Source organism: Emydura macquarii, unplaced genomic scaffold (genome assembly GCF_026122565.2).
Source record: "Emydura macquarii macquarii isolate MOO-44397 ecotype Brisbane River unplaced genomic scaffold, CSIRO-AGI_Emac_v2 contig_18, whole genome shotgun sequence".
Taxonomy (NCBI): Eukaryota; Metazoa; Chordata; order Testudines; family Chelidae; genus Emydura; species Emydura macquarii.
The window spans coordinates 5,293,543-5,316,524 of NW_027130155.1; the positions used below are offsets into that span (position 1 = coordinate 5,293,543).

General features: G+C 41.3%; 1 protein-coding gene across 1 annotated transcript in view; it reads right to left on the reverse strand.

Moving 5' to 3' along the window:
* MED12L (mediator complex subunit 12L) overlaps positions 1-11,851 on the reverse strand; it is a 266,607-nt gene extending 254,756 nt beyond the window's left edge. Inside the window, exon 1 of the mRNA XM_067551717.1 lies at positions 11,060-11,851. Coding sequence (XP_067407818.1) covers positions 11,060-11,158 — 99 coding nt within the window. The 5' untranslated portion in view covers positions 11,159-11,851. The remainder of the gene's footprint in view (positions 1-11,059) is intronic.
* Between the last annotated feature and the right edge of the window lie 11,131 nt (positions 11,852-22,982).

Genomic DNA, 22,982 nt, shown 5'->3' on the forward strand with positions numbered 1-22,982 from the left:
CAACAGAAAGCACAAGCAGCCCTGTAGCCATTATAAATATCACAGTGCTGATCAATAACCAGAGTAATGATGGGAGTAAAAACTGTGCCTTCTATGGCCTCCGGGAGGGGAGGGGGGAGAGGAGACACAGGGGGACGACAAAAACAAAAAACAGAACAGTGAATTTTGAAAGATCTCTGATTGCCAGAAACAGAGCGTTCCCAGAGCTGGGGACCCTCTGCTCCAGCCCTTCAGAACACATATCTAGGAACTGTCAGCATCTCATATGTTGTGATGGTGCATAGAGACATGTGATGGGTAAGTAGTCAGGTAAGAGTGAATGAAGAATTTTACAGATTAGAATCAAGATCTTGAATTGCTCACAGAAACAAACAGGCAACCAGTGCAGCTAAGAGAGCAAACAAAGGTAAGAACGTGCTCCCACTGCACTACAGATAACTTCACTCAGACTTGAGTTCTATGGCAAAGTTTGAGAACACTGTCCTATGTAGTCCTGACCCAAGAGCACAAACAGTGTCACGACGAGAAATGATCTGAACCATATTTTGCTTTGCTGAAACTTTCTATGCAACCATTTCAGCTTGGTGAATGATACCACAACTGAAACAGACCTTTACTACTCATACTGAGACAGAATTATCTGCTACAACGAAGCTATGGTGCCCCTTTTGTAGTTCAACCTAATTCTTCTGGAGAATTACTTTTGCAGTAGGAGTATTATGGTGAGAGATTAGCATCACTATAAAGTTTTGACAGTGACCTTGATCCTACAGAGATTTATGCCTTATGCAAGTGCACAGCCCCATTAATGGAACATTTTGAACTCAAAAACACAAGTAATCCCATTGAGTTAAGTGGAACAAATCACATGTACATATCTAGGTCTTTACAGGTTTGAGGTGTAATGTGCCAATTAAGACCAGCTCTAACAGTCTCCCAAACTCTTTAAACTTCATCAAAACTAAACAAATACTGTGCCAGACATTTTTTTTTAAATATGGTCTATAATTGGAAGTTGCCTAATTTTTTTTTTTTTTTTTTTTTGGGGGGTGGGGGGGGGGGAAGAAACTGACGACAAAACAGCCTTCCAAAAAAGGAGCTTGATCTAGAATCTCCCCTTTTGGTTTAATTCTGTTATCCTCAACAAGGAGCAGTGCTTTTGAGTGTCTCTGGGAAGTTTGAAGGGTAACATAGGAATTATTCACTACAGTATTTTTGAATTTAAGAGAACTCTGAGCACTCTGCAGGGTTTATGAAGCCAGTCAGCAACACTCATCTGAATTTTAAATGAATACAACAAAGTGCTAAAACACTCCTCCCATCTGCACTATCTCCAAGACAGCCTTGAAAACGTAAACCAACCAAGAGATGAAAGTGATCAAAAGGATTCTAAGCAAACAAATAAATGTAAAGTAAACTGCAAAGAAAAACAATATATATTTTACTATTACTGCTCATTGCATAGATGACCTTAAAAGGTTCTGTTTTGTCTTTTTTTCATTTTAATTCTGCTTTTTTGAAACTCTGTCCTTACATGACATTGTGTACCAATATCATACATACTGTTGGCCCACGAGTGAAAGGTGTACACTGTAGTTCTTTAGTTTGACCTTACTTGGGCCTCCAACAACAGTTCAGATAGAAGAACTTTAACTGAATCCCATGCTTCAAACAAATTTAGATCTAAATGGGACTTCACAGGAGTGGTTTCACTTTTATGGACTTCTTCCCAATCAGTCTTTGATTTTAATAATAGAAGATTAATATACCAAGAACAAAGGTCAGTTAATGCAGGTACAGGATACCCCCCAAAAGATTCAAATATATCATACTGGTTTAATTCAGCCAATCATATTCATACCATTGAACACCCATCATACTGGGAAGGTTAAAAACTTAAGAAATGAGAACTGTATCCTGCTCTGTTTAATGCCCAAGAAATATATCAATTCCTTTAATGGTGCAGGATCAGTTCCTAAGAGTACAACCTTGCTGGGGAAAAAATGTCATGTAAATTGGCAATGTAACATCAGTAAAACTTAGGACTTGTCCACACAGGGAAGCTATCATACAGTAAGCTAGCATGTGAATGTGAAGTGCACTAGCTACTCGGCATTAGTGCCCTGTGTGGACACACTGTGCACTAAGAGTGCCCTCAAGCAGTTTAGCTCAGTATACCTCCAGGAGTATTAAGATAATGCACACAAAGGCACTCTTAGCGCACAGTAAGTGTCCATACAGGGAGTTCATGCAGAGTAGCTAGTGCACACCAGCTACTGAGGTTTCTCCCTGTGTAGGCAAGCCCTAAATTGTACAATTAAATATACAAAGGTTAAGCATGCTGTCACTTGGTTTGGCTTGATTTTCAAGCCATCTCCAAATAACAAACAGGAACACTGCACAGTGCTGTCACTTATGAAGAGGGACACGCCTGCGGGCAGCATGCTACGCTGGATTTTGCAGGCTCCTGGAGGGATGTCAAGTCTGCTTTTCAAAATGTCAAGCAGGGCACCATACAAGCCCAATCAAGATTTAAAACTGGTTTGTAGTTTTAAATAGCCCTCCGCGTAGCTGGGCTCAAATTTTATTACATCTTAACTGCTTTACAGAACATTTTAAGAGATCCATCTATGTATTTACAACATTCATCACCACAACAGCTGAGCATTTATACAAGTGAGAAGTTCAAATATCTTTTTTTCTTTTTTAATGAATAGTAATAGTGATAATAAATTAGAGTGCTGATGTTCAGGGCATCCTCAATTTCCATGGTTTGAATGTAAGTTGCAGCTGTTCCACATCCCTGAGGAAAAGTCAGGTCCTGAACTTATTTCTGTCCATTATTACACTCCTCATATACTGCCTTTGTCATTGGATGGTAGTGTCTCGCAACACCCACCAAACGCTGTCAAGAGAGACTTCAGAATGTTAATGTGATGATCTGCTGGGTTTCCCACAACTGAGACACGTTGGGTTACCCCTCTCAGCCTCAGTAAGTGAGAGCATTGCTCCTACTAAGCTATGTGTCAGTTCCCTTGCCTTGCCAGCCAACTTCAGGACTATGCCAATCCAAACCTCGCCTAGCAGGTATGAATCCGTGAACTCCAATTCCCAAGTTCCGTGGCGATGTCTTTCTCTGCAGTGCTTAGCCCCTCTTACTGCAGCACCCACAAAATCTTACTGAGTTCACTGCTCATTTAACGAGACAGTACATAGCAGCTTATTAACTGGATGACAAACCCCCCACTTCAATCAAAGCACTTTAAGCTGGTTCATGGTAAAAGTAAAAGCAAGTTTATTAACCAAAGGACATAGTTTTAAGTGACACCAAGTATACGGAATAAGGACAGAAATGGTTACAAACAACAAAATGAAGATTAAAAATCAACAAACTATAGTCTTCTATTCAAAGAAGTTTTCCTCATCACAGCCATTCTTCCCCAGCACCGCTGGCCAGTCTTCAGTCAGGACCCAACACACAGAGCTCAAAGCACTTGTTTCTTTGACTCCACAGGTGATAGATAATATAGGTGTTCTTTCCCCAATTTTTTTTTTTTTTTTTTTTTAAATAGTCCAGTAAACCTTTGAAACGGTCTTTAAAAAGTACAGCCAGACAAAACTTCTCTCTCCTGCTGTGGTGTAAGCACCATGTCTTCTCTCTCGCTTGTTAGCTTTGTTTACCTTTTATGTACCTCATTGTCTCTGCCTGACAGTCAGGCAGGTCAGACAAGCAAATACACATTCCTTTTTCTAGGGCAGACTGGGCTAATGAATTGCTTGCCAAATATTTACAACTCTTTGTACAAGCCACATATATACACCATGCAATGATTTTCAGGACCAGCATGTTACCAGTTTGTATATAGCTTCCATGATGACACCTTTTAGAATAATATCATGAAAACAGCATGTGACGTTCACTGAGCTGGTTAGACCAGCTGAGTTTTACACTGTTACGTACCAGGGAGCCCCCTTGCCAACTGGCATTGGTGTGTCCCTAAGGTCACAATTATTACGTAACAGGCCTATTTCAATTAGTGTTTTTGAAACCAGAGACAGAATGTGTGTATGAAACAAATGCACCATAAATAATTATGTTCAAACAATATTAAGGATCATTGTCAGGTACTTCAGATTATACACTTGTATATGAATTTGTTTTTAATTCATTGCAAAAGAGAGTGTCTTTAGATTTCAGCATTCTCCTGCAATGTTTATTACTCAGTCGCTGTATCATTGGGCTAGTGAAGGAGAATCAAAGTAAATGACTAGAAAATTACAGGGAAAAATAAAATGGGAACTGCCCAGTGTATTCTGACATCCAGCCTAAATGAAATGTCTGAAGTAAACAGAGAGCAAAAATGGTGAATGGCAAATTAGATTTAAAATTATTTAAGTTTAATAGTGTTATTAAAAACAAGGGATTTTTTTTAAATGTAATTTTAAAATTAGAGAATCCTTCAGAGGATTAATTTATAGGGGACAAACAAACCCACAAAAGAAAGAAAATACAGAATAATGTTCTTTACTCATTCTTTTGTGTCTAGATGTTGCATCATATATGGTATTCACATTCAGCCACTGTTTTGTGGCCCCCTACAATCAAAGTACAACAGACATTAATGAACTGCCTCATATGTGGGCCACTGACCTCAACTGGATAGAATCAGAACTATTCATGTGTGTTTCATAGGCCCTATATGTCGAAGAGCTAAGGAAGTTTCTCTTGAACTGAAGTGGTAGAGGCCTGTGTTTCCGGAGAAGGAAGACCAGTTGCTGTTCCCATCCTTGCTGTGAAGGCTCAAGTGTACAATGCAGCAACAACAGGCACTTGTGACTGCCACTATTTACAATACAGCTACAATAAATACTTTCCATATTAAGCTCTGGATTCCCTTCCTTATGTGAAATATCAAGTCTGGGGTTTTTTATTTTAAGCATTTTACATCTCCACCTTTTTCTTTAGTACAATATTACAAGACAAAGCATTTTGCCCAGTCCATGATGCATTGCTTTGATGATGCTTCGAGTGGCATAGAGCAGCACAAGGCCTCAGGACACTTCAACACATCTTTGAAGCACTGTTGCATGAAAGAGCATTGACATGGTATCTGGTTACAGCTTGAACTTTGTCAATGTACAGCATAGAGACGTTGGGGAGAGTTCTCCTCTTCTCTGCCCCTGCCCCCCCCCCCCCACCTGTTGGTTTTTCCCCACAGAAGACCATGACCTGAACCATGAAAATCCTGACAGATCCTTAACTATAAACAGGCATGCAGTGTATCACTAAAGTGCAAAATACATTTGTTACATGTTTTAGGAACATGCACATTTAAGTTAGTAATAAAAGTGTCCTTTAGAATGGCTATATTTCTACTTGCAGAAGTTGCTGTTAGGATGGTCTGTGTGTAAATGCATGACTGGTTAATTCACCATGACACCTTGAAACACTCCTAACACATGTTATTTCCATTGATTGATAGGATTTCAAACATAGGTGTAGTCATCTTCCAACACGTAAGAAATTAGTGTTATCAGTTGGACTTAGGAGATACAGAAACAGTGCAAAGTGCTAACATGCTGTAACATGTTATTTCACTGATGACACTGCACAAAGCAGTTACAATGGGTTAGAAATTAATTATTATGACATTGTAATATATAGTGGTTAGGAAATGGGACTGTATGCCAGGAACTCGTGTGTTCCAATTCCACTGACTCCCTATGTGACCGTGTATGAAGCATTTAGGACTGATTCTGCCCATGGGCATAGAATGCAACTCCAACACAAGGCTGGTACATTGTAACTGTACAGTACAATGAAATAACATGGGAATTAGGACTACAGCATAATATTAAAGCTCACAGAAAGCTCACTCAAAGCTCACAGAAGTGGATGGAAATCTTTCCACTGACTTTAACTAGCATCTATCTCATGAATCTGGGTTTTTTCCTTTAAACTATACCAGCACAAACACAGAGATAAAAACTGCACATCTAAAGGAAGGCTCAGGTCTGAGAGTACACATTTAAATTGTCTTTTGAATCGTCACATACCTGACCTTTATTTTAAAATGGGTAATTTGACGCTTTTCCCCCTAAAATACTAGGTGTGATTAGGCAATACTTTGAGCTGTCAATTGAAAAAAAAAAAATCACATTTTGAGCCACACAACTGCAAAACCATTTGTGAGCTGGGGAAGAAGCTTGTTTTATTATTATTCCACATTTTCTCTCTCATAAAATTAGAACAGCAACCCATTTGTGTCATTTACTAACAAATTCACCATGGACAGAGACATAGTACACTAAAGTTAAACCTGGATTGTGTTCTCATCCTTACTGGATTACTTTTAAACATTTTAGAAATGATCTATATAAAAAATTAACAGTATAAAAGATGTTATGATCAGCTTCTGTGTTTGTTCTTGTGTTTATTTTTCCAGTCTAAGAATGAAAACAAAATTGAGATAAAGAAAAGAAATTCAAAATGAAATAAAAAAAGGTAGAATTAAATCCAGAGTATGTACCAATAAGGACAGGTGAATGAGTCAGAGCTGCACATGTTTCATCTAGATTTGTAATGCTATCTTTATAATTCTCTCTGTAAGCATTTGTAAGGTAACAGACGTTACTGAAAAAGCAGATGTCTTAGCTTATAAGCATGTATAATGTCTCATTAATTTCAGTTCTGGCCCAACTCACAGCAACAGGCGGAGGGATTGGATTTGGGGGCTTCTATTCCCAGGCTAAAACACCAGTTCAGGCACCCAAACTCTTCTTTAGTAAGTCCATGTCTACACTGGGATTTTACACAGTGGTGTGGCTGCCCTGGCACAAACCCCCGGCATATACATGGTTTATACTAGTAGTGCAGCTGATTTGTAACTACGTGATCAAGAAACAACTCCCTAAAACATGAAAAAGCACACAGATGTAACTAGCACACCATTATGCTAGTTATATCTAATGGAAAGTGTGCTATATTTGCACAGGGGGAGGGGATGAGGGGGAAGGAGTGAAAGATTAAATTAGTGTTATATGGCAATTAGTGCTTTCTAGGTTAACTATTCAGAATGGTGCTTCCATCACTCTGGAAAAGGGAAAACACTGAACTTTAAAGCCTAATGTGTATCAGAGGCTGTGACAATTACACACTGAACATAGTAAATGGACACTCAGAGCATGAAAGAAAGGAGTGATTTACATGTACTTTCTAATATGGCTTAAGAAGAACAGGGATGTTCTGAACCTGCATCAGAGAATCAGGTAAGGAGAGGTTTCCCTGGTACGCTGGATGAGACAATTTAGCATCTTAAATGAAATAAAGTCTTGGTTATGGATGTAATGGGAGGTATTTTAAACCTAGGAGAACTGAAGTTTAGGAAGAGTCATGATGTATGCTTCTAGTTTGGAAATGACAATGGAAACCCTTCCTTAGTAGGGGCACTTCTTAAATACATAGTGATGTGTATGACACTACACTGTTATATTTTGCATTTGATTCTGTAAATCATTTTGAGATACACCTTGTATGAAAGATGCTATTAGAAGGACCAAATCCTAGAACACTTTTTAAGTCAATGGGACTATTCATATGAGTAAAACAGGCAGGACCTAGCCATAATGCCACATTGTAGTATTCAGTTTAAGTGCCATGACTACAGCCTTAGATCTGTGTTATACAACATGTCATGTTAGTTGTGTTTATTTTAACGGGACACTGTCAGCTTGAAATCTAGTAAGGGTTTTGTTTTTTGTTTTGTTTTTTTTAAAGACAGACAAGTAGGTTTAGGTACTACACTTGTTCCTGAGTTCCTCTGCCAGTTTATGTTAGTTGAACAATCACGTCTTCCTTACATTTTTTCCAATGTTTTTCTCTCCCATATTATGTGAAAAATGCAGTCAATCAATAGAGGAAGCTGACTACACAGTAAAACTTTTTAAGTGCCAAGTACTATCCAAAGTTGAATGAAAATTATTTTTGATGTATTTACTATACAATCTTTCTTTTATAGCAATTTTAGGTAAAAACATTCAGACAGAAGAGTGATTTTTTAAGCTGAAGGTGTCTCTTCAACCACCTTTTTGTATTTGTAAGTAACTGCTAACTCCAAAGAGACTGACCAATTGTAAAAAAACACCAGGTCCTACAGCCTGCAATACCTCATATTTGCACTCGTTTACTGTAAAACAAGATTTGAGACAGAGCATAAGAAATCAACAAATGAGGTGTTGCCTGCTCTGGATGGAATGTGAATATGGGAAAGGATGAAATGGTGGTTTTTGATACCAGTCTAATTAAAAGTATCTACTACAGCTTGCTCCCAACTTCTCTTGAATCAATCATTTTAAACTTATTACTACCTTGTAAAAAATTATGTCTATGCTTTAACAACAGAGACTGAGCGATGCTGTTAGTGTTATTTCATACTGGATGCGTTCAGTATAACAACACACATAGCAATGCAACATATGAACATAAAATGAGCAAGTCTTCCCCTTCAGTTATGTTTCAATCAATTATCTCATGACAAATAATAATAGGCCTGTTCCAGTTATTTTTTTACTTACTAACACACCCATGCAGTGTGTTCTAAATATTAACTAGCTGGACACTTGCCACTATCATTCTTATTGTAACTGACTACATATCTATGAAATGTATCTGCCAGAATCAATCCACTTCCTAACTAAAAATATATAGAATTCCTGAGCTAAAAATTGAGCTGTATATATAGTCACAGCTTAGTCCAAATACAGTTCTGCAGACTTGGTCAAGAACATGTGTAAACACACAATGTGTCACAAAATAATTCAAATAAATGTAAACTGCAATTTTATTTATAAACATGACAACAGGAAGCAAGAGTTCGGAGAATCCTCAGGGGCTCAGAGGATTGGAAATGGGCTAGAAAATGGAGCTATTATCTAAATTACTAGTACAAATCAAAATTAGCATTCACTGGCATCCTTGCTGGCTGTCTCAGCAAAGAAACCAAAGACTGCATGGGCCATGATAACCTGGTGACATAGAAAATCTTGGATTGCTGCTGACCATGCTATACTTGCTCTGTAGATAACTAGAGAGCTGCATTTTCCAAGACGCAGGCTAGCAACTTTCATAAGTGCTGAACTCACAAAAAAAATGTGGAAGATGGGAGTGCTACAAGAACAGTACATTCAGTTACCAAGGAGAGGAATAGCGGGGAATGGAAATACATGACCTTCATACCACACAAAGTGCTATGAGCCTGATCCAAAGCCCAACAAAGTCAATGGAAAAAATGAAAGATGCTCACTGATTTCCATGAGCTTTGAATAAAAACCCCAGAACTTTAGAGATTGTCTTTTTTCAGCCTTCTTCTGCCAGAGGGACAATCAGCTTGAAGTCAGATCTTGGAATGTAAAAGAAATATAAAGGAGAGATGGGGAAATCTCCTTGGCAAAAGGGAAAAAAATTACAGGAAGCAGATATTGACAGTCTAATTGTCAGACTTTATAGAGAAGCATCAACTAGAATATATTGTGCATCCTGAGTTACTCTCCCAACTCCTAAATATAGGAATTAACCATAATTCTAGATATGTATTTTTTGTTATATTACCAAAGACAACAGCAGTATAAAGACCATGATCAAATGTTTTGATAATATTTGAGAGCCGAAAGTATGGTTCCTCCTTCCCACCTCTCCTTTGACCAAGTTTTAAAAATATTTCAAGCTTCTGAATTTCTCACGCTGCCACTTACCTTAGAATTGAAGGACACTCAGAGCCCACCGCTTAAGATTTAAGAAAATGTTTCTAGTAATTAATAAACTCCCACTTGAGATGGCCAAGCAACCAGCTGCCCTTTGAAATGAGAATCATTATCCCTGCTTCCGCAGTCTCAGGTCTCTGTTTGGTTTATCTGCAAGCATTTGGACACATCAGCAAGCACGGCCTAAGAGTTACTTGTAGTCTTGGGATCTGTCATTTTACAATCTAGATTAACAATTAAAGAGCAGATTTTGTTAAATTTTTTCTTTCTAAAAGTGCACACCAAACCTTCGTAATAGGAGGACATCAAAACTTGCACTTTCCAGAAAGTTTTACCCTGGCGGATTTGGGGCCCCATCGCATTTCAATGATCTTCTCTGATTAATACATGATCATTGTTTTCCCCTCTTCCCCTCAATTATATTCAAAATACCCATAAGGACAATTACTACCATTTGGATGAGGTCACAGTAAGAAAAGGAAAGTCTCTCAGGTAAAATGGTTTACCAGTGACAGTAACTTTAACCTATACAAAACATTACAGATGGGAAGCAGGTTAGTTAAAAAAAACCACACACACACACACAAACAAGTCCCATGACAAATTGTAGCAGAGTGATTATTTTAACAAGCGATTATTTTTAAAGAATGGCTTGTTAATTGCAGTGTAGCCTACCTCCACCATGCCATGGTGACGGCACTGTACCTGCTAGTGGCACCCAACGTGCTGAAGCAAGGTACCTAGAAGTCAAAGAGCTTTTGTTTCAGCAGCAGACATCCAAACAACTTGCTTGTCGCGCTAAAGCAGCGCCCATGGACCCAGGCAAACCTCTGCCCGTTCGAAACGATGCCCGCCCGTCCCCACTTGTGCTTTGCTGCTCCAGCGGGGAGGAGGGAAGGGAATCAGCCGGCCCAGCGGCGCGGAGGGAGGAGGGGGGGGGGGTCTCCCGTTCACACGGGTCCAGCCTCAGAGCTGTCACGGGTTGCCCAGCCCCGAGCCCCCGCCGCGCCGCAGAAAATGCAAGTCAGAGGGGGGGGGCGCCTCTCCTTGCAAGCCGACATTTTTCAAAAGTTTAAAAGGATTCGCTGGCGAGGGGAATGGGGCGGCAGCGGCTCGGGCTGCCTCAGGCCCAGGCTGGGAGCAGCCCCCCCGGGAAGGCATCAGCGCTGGGGGTCGGGGCCCCCGCCGGACTGGCAGCGGCTCCTGACCCCCTCCCCCGCCGCCCATCACCCCGTCAGGTGGCCGCCGGGCAAACTTCTGCCCCTCGCCAGCTCCGCGGAGCCCCCGCCCGGCCTCTCACCTCCTTCTGCTTGGGGTCCTGGGGGTAGACGTCGGGCGGCCCCAGCCGGGGGCGTTTGAGCGCTCGCTGCTCATAGCTGAGGAGCCCGAAGGCGGCCATGATCGCTCATGTTAGCCGGCGAAATGAATGAGTTGGAGACGGAGCAGGCGCTGAGCACCAGGGAGCAGCACTCTGCAGACAGGCTCCCTCTCTCCGTCTGGCTCGCTCCTGCAGGGGAGGGAGCGGGAGGGCGGGACGGAGGCTAGATGCTGCTGCTGCCTCCTGACAGACAGACAGAGACAGACAGAAACCCACCCCCCACACCAGCGTCGCACCCAGGCTGCTGCCGCCAAGCACGTGCCGTGCAGCTGGGGCTCAGGCAGGGGGGGCCCCGGGGAAGCAGTGCAGCCAGCTCGAGGGAGGGTTATTCTCCCCCCCCCCCCGCACTCTGGGGCAATTCAACCCCTGCGGGGTATTTCTTTTTAAATGGTGTTTCTTGAAGGCCCAGCCCTCAGGAGGCAGCTGCCTTCCGATTTCATCCGAAATGAGGGGGTGAGGGCAGCAGAGCAAAACCCTTCCTCGTGAGCGGGGCTCAGAAATCAACTGATTTAACATTAATCTCCTCATCTCCGTCATTTGGAGATGTGGTAGATAGGCGGGTGGCAGAACCTTGCCTAATAATTCAGCTCATAACAAAGCAAAACTTTTTTTTTTTTTTTTTTTTTTAAAGCACAGTGTTATTTTGGCTATTTCTGAAGTTAAATGTTTAAACAGCAGAAGTATTTCTCCCCCTCAATGCCCACAGCTTTGAGGGGCCTGGGTGACTCCCATAAATGCCCTTACATGGAAGGGAACACTGCTGAGGCCTGGAGGAGAGGGAGGCAGGGGGGAACCTGCAGGAATTTTGTCTGTCTGTTAAGTGGCTGCCTCCTACTGCTTCAAATCGAAGCTGCTTTCCCCAAGTGCTTCCACCTATAGAAATAATGAGGAGATGGGATATGGTCCATGCAAATTGAAGAAGTCTCTCACAGTGGCTTACAGGTGGTTAACTGCTTTCTCAACTCCTCTGTGTGCTATATGGAGTGGGGGAGAGACACCCATAGCTATTGTGCAAAAAGACACCTCCTTTGCAGAGCACTCCACTCTATCTTATTTTGAGAGATGTTATTCATTTCATCCCAAATTTACCTACAGTCAACACATTTGATGTGACTTCTTCTTTTACTGTTGACTACACTTTTACTGTTGAAAATAATTTACTTCTGAAATAAAGAATCCTAAAACTGAGCTTACAGAGGGAGACAAGTTGGGTGAGGTAATATCTTTGATTGGCACAACCCCTGTTGGGGAGAGACAAGCTTTCAAGCCCACACAAAGCTCTTCTTCCGGTCTAGGAAAGGTACTCTGAGCATCACAGTGAAACACAATGTTGAGCATAGTTAGCACATATTGAAGGACAAGGGACCATTCAAGATAGAGTGGCCCATTATCACCTCTGCAGTCACAGGACAAAAGGAGGGAATAAGGGATTACAGATTTTGGTAATAAACATAAATCCAGTGTCTCTGTTCAGTCCATGGTACTTAATGTCTAGCAGAGTAATGAATTTAAGTTTACAGGCTCATCATTTGAAAATGTTATGCAGGATGAGGACTGATAGATCAGATATAGCGTGATGTTTGTGTGAAAAGTGTTCAGTCACAGGTGATGTGGTCTTTTTATCTTTTTATCATTTTCCTGTGTGAGTTCATTCAAGAGCGAAGCGGCGATTGTCTGGTTTCACCCATGTAGTTATTGGGGCCATTAGCACACTTGATGAGTTATCCCACGTTGTGATACACATGGATCTTGAAAGGTGTGTTATGGGGGGTGTTGATCACTGTGGCAGTGGAGATATGTCTGCAGGTTTTGCATCTATTGTTCTGCAGGGTCTGTTGCTGCTATGAGTTGTATGTCCGGCTCTTTGAGGAGCTTGCTTCTGATGACTAATTTGGAGAGGTTGGGGGTTGTTTGGGGACCAGAAGTAGGGGGCCCAGGAAAGATTTCTTTCAGCATGGGGTCCTCACCAAGCATGGGTTGTAGTTGTTTGATGATAATGGGCCACTCTACATTGAATGGTCCCTTACAATATGTGCTTATAATTTATAAGCATTTATAATGGTCCCTTATAACATAAACTTATAGCTACTTATGCTAAATAATCTGCTCCACCTTGCATGTTGCTGTGATGCTAGGGAGTACCTTTTCCAGATCTGAAGAAGAGCTCTGTGTGGCTGGAAAGCTTGTCTCCCTCACCAACAGAAGTTGGTCCAATAACAGATATTACCTCATCCACCTTGTCTCTCTAATATCCTGGGACCAACTTGGCTACAATTACACTGCATACATTACAGCAGGAGTCAATTGCACTAAAGGAAGGAATCCCACAGCATTTTAAATTTCCTCCATGGATGGTTTTTTGTATCCACCATTCTGGGTCTTTGTCCTATATCACATCCTGCATTTGGGCTTGGCAGATTGCTACATTTGCTCCTCTGGCAGCTGTGTAGTTTGCAATGCTGAAAAGAGGCCACTATCCATGATAGTCCCCTCTCCCGGTGAATGTATTGTGTGGATGCTGGAGGAAAGCCCACAATTATTGTGCAACAGGTGCACTCCCAAGGGGTCTCTTAAGTGAAGAGGTGCTGGGGGAGGGGAAGACTCTCCTCCCTGGTTGCAAAGCAGGTCCTCTCCCCTAGTGGCTGTCACATGACAATGGTAAAGACTTACAGAGTACTTGTCTTACAGAACAACATGGAACTCCATTGTAATAAGGAAAACCGTATTATCCCTTGAGCTAATCTTTCTCATCCTTCACTGTAAAACCTGATTCATGCCTTCAACCCCCACTCCTGTCTTCCCAATGCAGTTTTAAAGAAATATAACATCTCCTCACAATTCCCAGACCCCCTTTTTCTATGTCACTTATCCCTAGCAAGAATTATTATTTATAATCAAAATCACAGATCCAGACACGTCACTGGCTCTCTCACTTGTTCAGATCTGGTCATCTAGCCTTGAGCTGGATTTTGTTCAGCTGATTCACTTGAACTGTCAAACCTCAACTGTGTACACTCCTATTCAATAGTTAACACTTTTCTCAGCAGAATTATCTCCCTTTATTAAGATAGAATAGATTCATTGAGAATAGAGATTAGAATCATGTGGCAGTTCAGCTGCATTCAGAAACAACTGAAGATGCTCTCTGTTTCTTCAGCACTCAGTTCCTTGATCAGTCTCATCAAGGTAGCATCCTAGGCTGCAGCTGGTGTGGTCAAGTATTTACATTCATCCAGTTTTATCAGGACTGAGTCTCCTGGTTTCAATTTGAGTAAATTTGGGATTGCCTGTGACCTCTTGTACCTGGCATCTCTCAGCCATCCCTGTATGGATTAATACACTCACCCCACCATGCACTTTTCCTTCCAGAGACTGCCTCTCCCCTCCTCTAATGCTCGCTCAGATAGATAGGGCTACTCCTGACTGGTGCAAATAGTATTCCCAACAGAAACGGGCCTTCAGTGAGAAGGCTCAAATGGCAGACTCCTCTCTTTTACACCAAGTGCACCTGCTGATCTCAATTGTAGTAGTAAGGCATGTGGAAGAGGCAGTTTCTCAGACAGGCTGTTCCCCGGCCATTTAGGATTTTAAAGGTCAAAACCACCACCTTAAACTTCACCAAGAAGTTTTTTTAATAAGCTAATGCGGATCCCAGAGTTCTGGCAACCAGTGCTCACAGTAGAATACTCTTTATTAAGTGGGCTGTCACATTCTGTCCTAGCCACAGATTGTGAATGGACATCAGGTCTAGAGTGGCATTGCAATAGCCCAGTTGTCAAGTGGCAAAGGCATGGATCACACTATGTCATCTCACACAAAAGATTCATGGAGTCAATATGTGTAATTCAGGTGTTTATTGTTATTTGTTAAATTTCCCAGGAAAAAAGCTGGCTAAGATAGCTGTAATCAATGAGAGTTTTGTCTGAATAGGGACTGCAAGATTTAGGTCTAGAGTAATAGCAAACAAATGTAGTTTACTATATGAAATGCTATTATAATATTGCAATTACTGTAATATTTTATCCTGAGTTGCTGGTGAGTTCAAGTGTGTAGAGATTATCCGGTAGAGCTAGACTGTAACTTCACACTCTGTCCTGAGTAAGGGCCAGTGCATAACTGCACCACCTCAGGAGCAAACCAGTGAAAAAACTGGGACTCTCAGAGTCACAATTCCCTCTAGTTCTGAGAGAGGAGTAAGTTATTTCACCTCTTTTCTTGAAGGCTCTTCTTCCCACAGTGCGCCCACGTAGGTATTCTGGCTAGCGAGTGACAATGAGATCGTGGGGCCACACCATCTCCCTCTCACTACCCACTTGCTTGCAGGGAGGAGCAGCAGTAAGCAAGTAGCCCCTGCTCTGCTGTACCAGCCATGGGGAGGAATCTGAGTATGGCCCAGCAGAGGAGTAACTCCCCTTACTCCCCTGCATGGCTGAGTATAGTCTGCCACAACCAGGCTGAGACCCTGATCCATTACATCACAAAAAAAAGACTATGGAAAGGCAGTATGCTCCTCTAAACAGAGCAATAGATTGGGAGTCCAGAGACTTGACTTTCATTCCATGATCTATCACTCCATGACCTTTGCAAGTGATCTCATCTCTATGGCTCAGTTTCCACATCTAGGATAGGGGGCTAATTATACTCACCCTGCTTGGTCAAGTACATTGAGACCTTCACAAGAAGACTGCTGTATAAATGCTAAGTACATTTGTTACTGTGACAGCTATACAGCCCAGTCCTTCCTCACTTGAGTAGCCCCATAGACTTCATTGAGGAAGAGCCACAGGACCAGGAACTTAGGCTGGATGAGAAAAACAACCAGGCTTCAGTAGAATGAGTTGCAACTTCTGAATACTTATTCTGCAAAATAAATAAATAAATTACAGTGAACTCAATAGGACTTCTCCCAGTGTAACATACTACTCAGTACAAGTCAGGCCATCACATACTTACCTACCTTGCTGAATCAGGCCCTTAGTTCCTACCATAGATATGCAGTTGCTGTCAGGATTGTTCATTTCCTTTATTGCAGTAAACTCTCCAATTCCTTGATATAGATGCCAGGATGGAAGGCACCTTATAAAACACCTAATATAAATAGAAAGTAGATTGCTACAGGCAAGCAGATGCATTTGTGACAGCAATATGTTTACAGTGAAAAATAGTTTTTATGCTTCTTATCCCCTACTTTTACCAGCTTCTGTGGTGGTGCTAAGTACAGGACAGTACAATGATTAGGTACTTTATAAATAAAATTCCATTAGATACGTGAGCAAATGGCTCCTAGCAAAATTAACAATGTCACTCTTCAGATGAACTCATGAACTTGAGGTATTGGTGGTATTGGATGCTTTGCCTAGTCCCCGTTCCTTTTATCCCAGAATTAAAAGTTTAATCTCTGTGACAAATTCTCCAAGGAGAATTTAAAGACTGATACTGAACTAGAGTATGGTATCAGTTAGAGTAGTAATGTCCCACATTATCTCATTTTTTAATAAATCTGTTAACTGACAAATCCATCCCTCTGTTTAAATAATTTAATCTTTTTCCATTTTCATATTATTAAATTACTTATACTGCTTCAAGCTATAGTCTTCACCAAAAGGCCAAAGATCAACATGTCTGAGCTCATCAAAAAGTTAACATTCAGTTCAGGAACAACTCTCCTTGATAGGTTTATTGGATTCTGTGTTTGAATCAAGAGCATGCTCAGCTGGTTAGCAGTGTTTATCTCTCTCCATCATCTCCAGTAGCAGATAAGAATGCTTCAGAACTTTTCACAAATTGCATTGGTACACAGAATAACTAGATTAGGGCTAAGATCCATATCTTTGGAAAGATTAAAATCAATCATTCATATTTACATATTTTAAGATTAATATCATTTCACTCTTTATTTCTGTCTGAATCTTTGTCAAACATATCTTAATATTTTTCACACACATCCTGACCTTTAGTGTCCTTTTTTACAATTCAGAATTGTCTGGCGATCTCATAGAAATCCATTGCATGCTATCCTGCTTGCCATCCAAGGATCTCACACTCTTTACAAACATGAAACAAACTCACAACATCCTCACAATGTCATCCATAAAGAGGGCCCCAACCAAAAGCACAGATCTGAATTCTGAAGTCAGATTTGGATTTTAGTTCTTTGCTTTCTATAATGACCTGTATTCAGATGTGGATTGCAAACCTCTTGAAATTAGGGAAAATTTGGATTCAGAGTCAGATTTCAAACCTTCAGGTTTGCGACAGTACTGACCTGAAATGTTAGTATGCACCATTGCAGAAATACAGCTTGAAACCTGGATTACTAATTGGAGTTCAAATCCTGGCCTTTGAGTCATCCCTAGTCACAAGATAAAAGGTCAGATTGTGCCACCCTTCCTCATGTTGAGTAGTACTTTACTACACAAGCAGTATCACAGATTTAATTGTGTTATTCATGGAGTAAGTTAGTAAGTGTAAGGAAGGGTGGCAGAATCTGCCCCATAGACATTTTTTACCCACTTTTATCGTCCTTTGACTTTCCTGAGCTCCTGTTAGTTACAAATAAAAAGTATTTTCTGAAAACATCAAGTTAATTACTAATAATATGCTTTCTTTATGGACATCTTTTGTTTTCAAAATTTGTAAGTGACTGTATTGCTCATGGTAGTGAAGGACTAATGGCCTTGACTGGAGTCGGGTGGAGCACAAGTAGGTACTGTGTAAGCGTTCCACAGATGGTTGTGCTGGCATATCTCACTTCTGTTCTACATCATTCCTGCTGTTTCCATCCTGAGCATCTTTATAACAGAAACTGCCACTTGTGCTGAATTGATCCAAACTGTACAGCAGTTTTGTGACAAGGACAAAGGGGACTAAAAGACTAGAACAAAACCAAAATCATTTCCACATATAGAATGTGTTCATCTGAATTTTAGTGTCCAAAGATTAAAGTCTTATTCTTTCATGCATTGCACCAACTATGGTCTGTTATACAACCCTGAAGGCAATTTTGGAGGTCCTAATATTTCCATGTGTCCCAGATCCACGTACTTCCAGTCATTGGAGTACAATAGAATACACTTCAACACACTAATAAATAACGCATCCACTTGATTGGGATGGTTGCCAAGGAGCAGATTCAATACAATGCATTTCAATTCCAATAAACGACTGATACTGATTTACAAAGCCATCTAAACAAGGTGTGTGCAAAGTAACACAGAAGACTGTAGCAAATCACAGATCATCAAATCAAAGAGGTATCTCCACAATGGCACGCTAGTGCATTTAAGTGACATGCTTGGTGCAGTACCAGATTCTCTAAGACTATTCACAGTAGTTTACAAGTATGATTTGCTGATTGCTAGCATGGACTAGATCAATGTTTCTGAAATGTAGCAACTGTGGCTACATAAGGCCACCAGGGGCTTGTCTTGTGGCTGCAGCCTCCTGGGTGGTGATTGGGTGGAGAGAGGCAAAGCAGCCACCTCTCCCGCACAGCTGCCAGCAGGGGTTGGACCCTGCCATCCTTTGGAGCCACAAATGCCTTGGGGCTTTGGGTTTTGGCCCTGGGCTCACCATCGCTCTCATCACCTCATCACCCCTGGCTCCCACTGCCTCCTCCATCCCCAGGCTCTGGCTGCATGGCAGGGGCTCCATCCCTGGGCCCATCTCCTGGCTGCAGGGCTCTTGGCACTGTCCACTGGACCTCAGAATCCAGTCGTAGGGCTTCAGGCTCTGGCTCCAGCCCCTGGCTGCATGGTGGTGGCTGCCAGCCCCAGTCCTGGGCTCACCACCTCCTATCGCCCCTGGTCTCTCCCGCCTCCCCGGGGACCCCATCCATTGCCTCCTACTTCCGCCCCCCTACCTCCAATCCAGGACATAATGTGTCCCCCAGTTTGCCAGGGATGAGTAAATCTGCTGTGAAAAGTGATATTTGTTTGTTAATATCACTTTTCACGGGAGACTTGGTAGCTAGTTGGGAGGCTATGAAAAGTGATATTTACAAACATATAGATATCACTTTTCACAGCAGCAGACTTACTAGCTAGCAAGTCTAAACAAAACAAAAAACAAAAAAAGCAAAAGAAACAACAAAAAGACAAGAATGTGCAAAACACCTTATTTGCTCAGCTCCAGTAAAGAATAGAGACAACTGTACATTATTTTTATTGAGTCTGCAAAAAACCCTACATAAATAAATTACAATGATTTGGACATGTGTAGGTGCATATTTATTTGTTTTTCCTAAAGTTAAGTAAGTATTTTAGGAAAAATTGTCAGAGCGGCCACCAGCAAGAGTTGGTGAATAATAGCTAACAATTTTGTCGATAATGTAGCAGGCAGCATATAACCCAACTTGCTTTTTCAGATAGGTTAGCTCTGCATGCTAAGAGCCCTAAAATTTATTTTTGTCAATTAAATAAGTAGGTGCCATATAACTGGAAGGGAGTGTACAGATGTGGCTATTAAAAAGGAGCTATTTTCTCACGGACAGGGTATTCTGCCATATCTAAAAGGCATGCACCCTTAAAAGAAGAGTGCTCAACACCCCAGGAAGTGTGTGTATATGAGCCTCTTGATACAGAGAAGGCAGTTAACCTCCTTAACGTTTGTCAGAGTTACCAGGCAAGCTGCTCCTTAGGCATCTTTTTGTCCCTTGAGTTCACCTTCTAGGTAATGGGCCTGGCTCCCTGCACTTCACTCTGGCTGGAGCCATACGGTCCAACCCCTCAGAATGAGTCTCTGGGATGCAGCCCTCCTATTTCCCAACCTTGCTAACAAAACAGGCCCAGCTGAGTTTGGTGTCTGTTAGTTTTTTCATCTGCGAGCCTGTGACAGTGAGCTGACTGGTGATACAAAACCAGCTTTTTCCAAATAATTATTTATTCTTTCACCCCACAGTACAAAGCACCCAGAGTAAAAGGGTTAAAACAACAGAGTCCTTTATGCATTTTCCCCCATACCTACACCCTAATCTTTCCTTGCAAACATGTTGTAAATTTCCCTCAGCCCAGCTAACCCTCACCTCTGGTTGGGAAAAGTAAGCTCTCTCTGTCTCTGTGCGTGTCTGTCAGCTCTCACAGACACGCCCTGGGCAGCGCCCCTTAGCTCATCCAAATCCCCTTCTTTTCCTAGGTCCAGGGTCCTGTAATGGGTTAGCATCCTTCTTTGATCCTAAAATTAGCATTCAGAAGAGTATACTGTTCTTAGCCCAGATGAAGTCAGGTAGGGAATAATCCCCAATAAACAGCATCCCTATTATTTTCTCAAGGAGTCTCATTTGTGTCATTGTTTTATCTTTCCTGCTTGGTTGTTAAAGGAACTTTTGATTTAACTCTGTGCGTTCATGTAGGGAAAAAAAAATCACACAGGTATCTTGAAGGACAAGTGATATTTATAAAAAATTCTACACACAAACCCCTCCTTCTCCACACCCTCTTTTTAATGCACTGTATACAGTATTTTGATACAGAACACTCAGCACAGACATTGCAAGTAATTAGTGGGTTCAGCTACCCATCAAAATTGTTATTAACTGTTAAGATAAGATGATACCTTCCCTTAAGTCCTTGCAGTATACAAGATAGACAGGGAAAGATGAGACACGCTGGGAGATGGTAATAAGAAGGAATTACTGTATTAATGTTTGTATTCCAGTAGCGTATAGAAACCCTGTCCAAGACTGGATCTCATTACGTTATCCACTGTACAAATATAGAGTAAGAGTAAGTATTCAGTCTCTGGCCCAAAAAGTTTACAATCTAAATAGACAAGATAGACAGACAGAGGTGGGGGAAAGATATAATATACACTATGAACAGTGTCATGCAAGTGTTATATTACAGCCACCATTTCTTGTTGGTTGGTTATTTTGTTTTTTAAATAATTTTGGGTAGGTTTTTATTTACTTTACATGTTACTGTATTATATCTATTACATATATGATAACTGAGGATGGATGAGGAGGGAAGACAGAAGGAATTAATTAAAAGGAAAAAACAGAGGTAGGGACAGCAATAGGAGGAAGAGGGAAGAATGATACACTTAAAAATAAGTTTTACTTTTATCCTTGACTCTATTTTGCATTGTAGATGGGCCTTGTAGGAGAAATTGGCCTTTAGAAGGAGAGGATTGAAAGAGGAGCGGCTATTGTTTTGGGATTGGGAAAATATTCTATGAATAGGAGACCACCTGGGCAAAAGCACGAAGGTAGGAGTAAGAGAAGGGAATGAAACAGGGAGAGGGACAAGACTGGAATAGTGGAGAAGAGGGAACAGCTGGGAACATGATGGGAGCAGGCTGTGGTTGAGCTGTACAGGTCTTTAAAGGGGAGAATAAGTTTAAATTTGATATGGGTGGGCAAAGGACAGCCTACGGAGCAATTCAAAGAGAGAGCAACTTGTCTGATCATCTGCCAAGGAAGATTGTGTTGGCAGCACGGTTTAGTATGGACTAGAGGGAAGTAACTGGGGTATCAAGGAGGCCAGAGAGGAAGAGGCTGCTGAAGCTGAGGCAGAAGATGAAAAGCATTCATGAGAGTGTGCTTTAGCTATCAGGATGGAAAGGAAGAGTAGGATTTTTTAAACACTATGTAGAAAGAAGCAACAAGATTTAGTGACAGTCCGGATGTGTGGAGAGAAAGAGAGGAAAGAGTCAAAGATGACAAAGAATATAAGTCTATGAGCCAGTTCAGGTTCTTTTACGACAAGACCCAATGTCTCCATCTTTGCAACTAGCCAAAGCAAGATTTTTTACTAAACCTTTATGATGTTCCAGAGTGCAATCCAGACCAGTAAGGGGCTGTGTTACCCCTGCTCTACAACCTGAGTTTCCTCACAATGTTTTGCTGCTGTATCTTCCAACCTGGGCTCCTCACAAACAACCAAACAGCATGCAGGTAACACCCTGAGTATCTGTGTATACCACAGCACTGGTCCAGCAACTCTGACCTCAGGAGCCTGTCACACTCTGGCTTCCAGCAGCCTTGATTACTACTTACAGGGTGACCCTAATACACTCCAAGTCCCAGATTTTCCCCAAAAACACCTGTGTTCTGCACTGTCCAGCCTCTCCTGAACACTCTAGATATATTAGGTCCATTGCCCCTCTAAGCAGATCAATATACAACAGTTTGGTACTATAAATGGAGTTACCCTCACACTTCACAACACTGGGTTCGTTTTGATTAAAGAATAAAACAAGTTTATTTACCTACAAAGAGATATACCTACACTCACTTAAAATCTAAGGCATTAAAGTCAGAAATGGTTACAAGAGAAATAAAGATAAAATGTTTTCTCCACTTAAACTAGACTTGGTGCAAGGTGAAATAATTACCACAAGGTCCCAATAACAGTTCAGGATCTGCTCTCAAAGTCCATAGACTACAGTATTTCTTTTGTCATCTTAGGTGGAAAAGAGAGAGATGGATAGGGAGAGAGAACTTGGGATGTTTTTGTCCCTCACTTTTATAGTTCAGACATCCTTTGAAATGCATTCTCCTGAGAGTTACCACTATATAAAGTTCCTCCTAGTTGCAAAGATGGAGACATTGGGTCTTGTCGTAAAAGAGGTTTCATTCTGTGGTTTGCTAAAATGCAGATTTTCCTTGTCTCCTGTCTTTCCCTTCTCGATGTCTGAGGACCCTGTTTGCAATGTATATGTAAATTGAGGTACGCACATTCCTTTGTTTAGAACACACCTATTTAACAGCTGTTCCCTAGGCAGAGCTGTGTGATTCTGAACATATGCTAATAATATCCTACAGGGGGATTTTACAGCTTTACATATAATGTTGCTACAAACATTTTACCATTATATTATTGACCAGTACGTTATTAATTTTCAA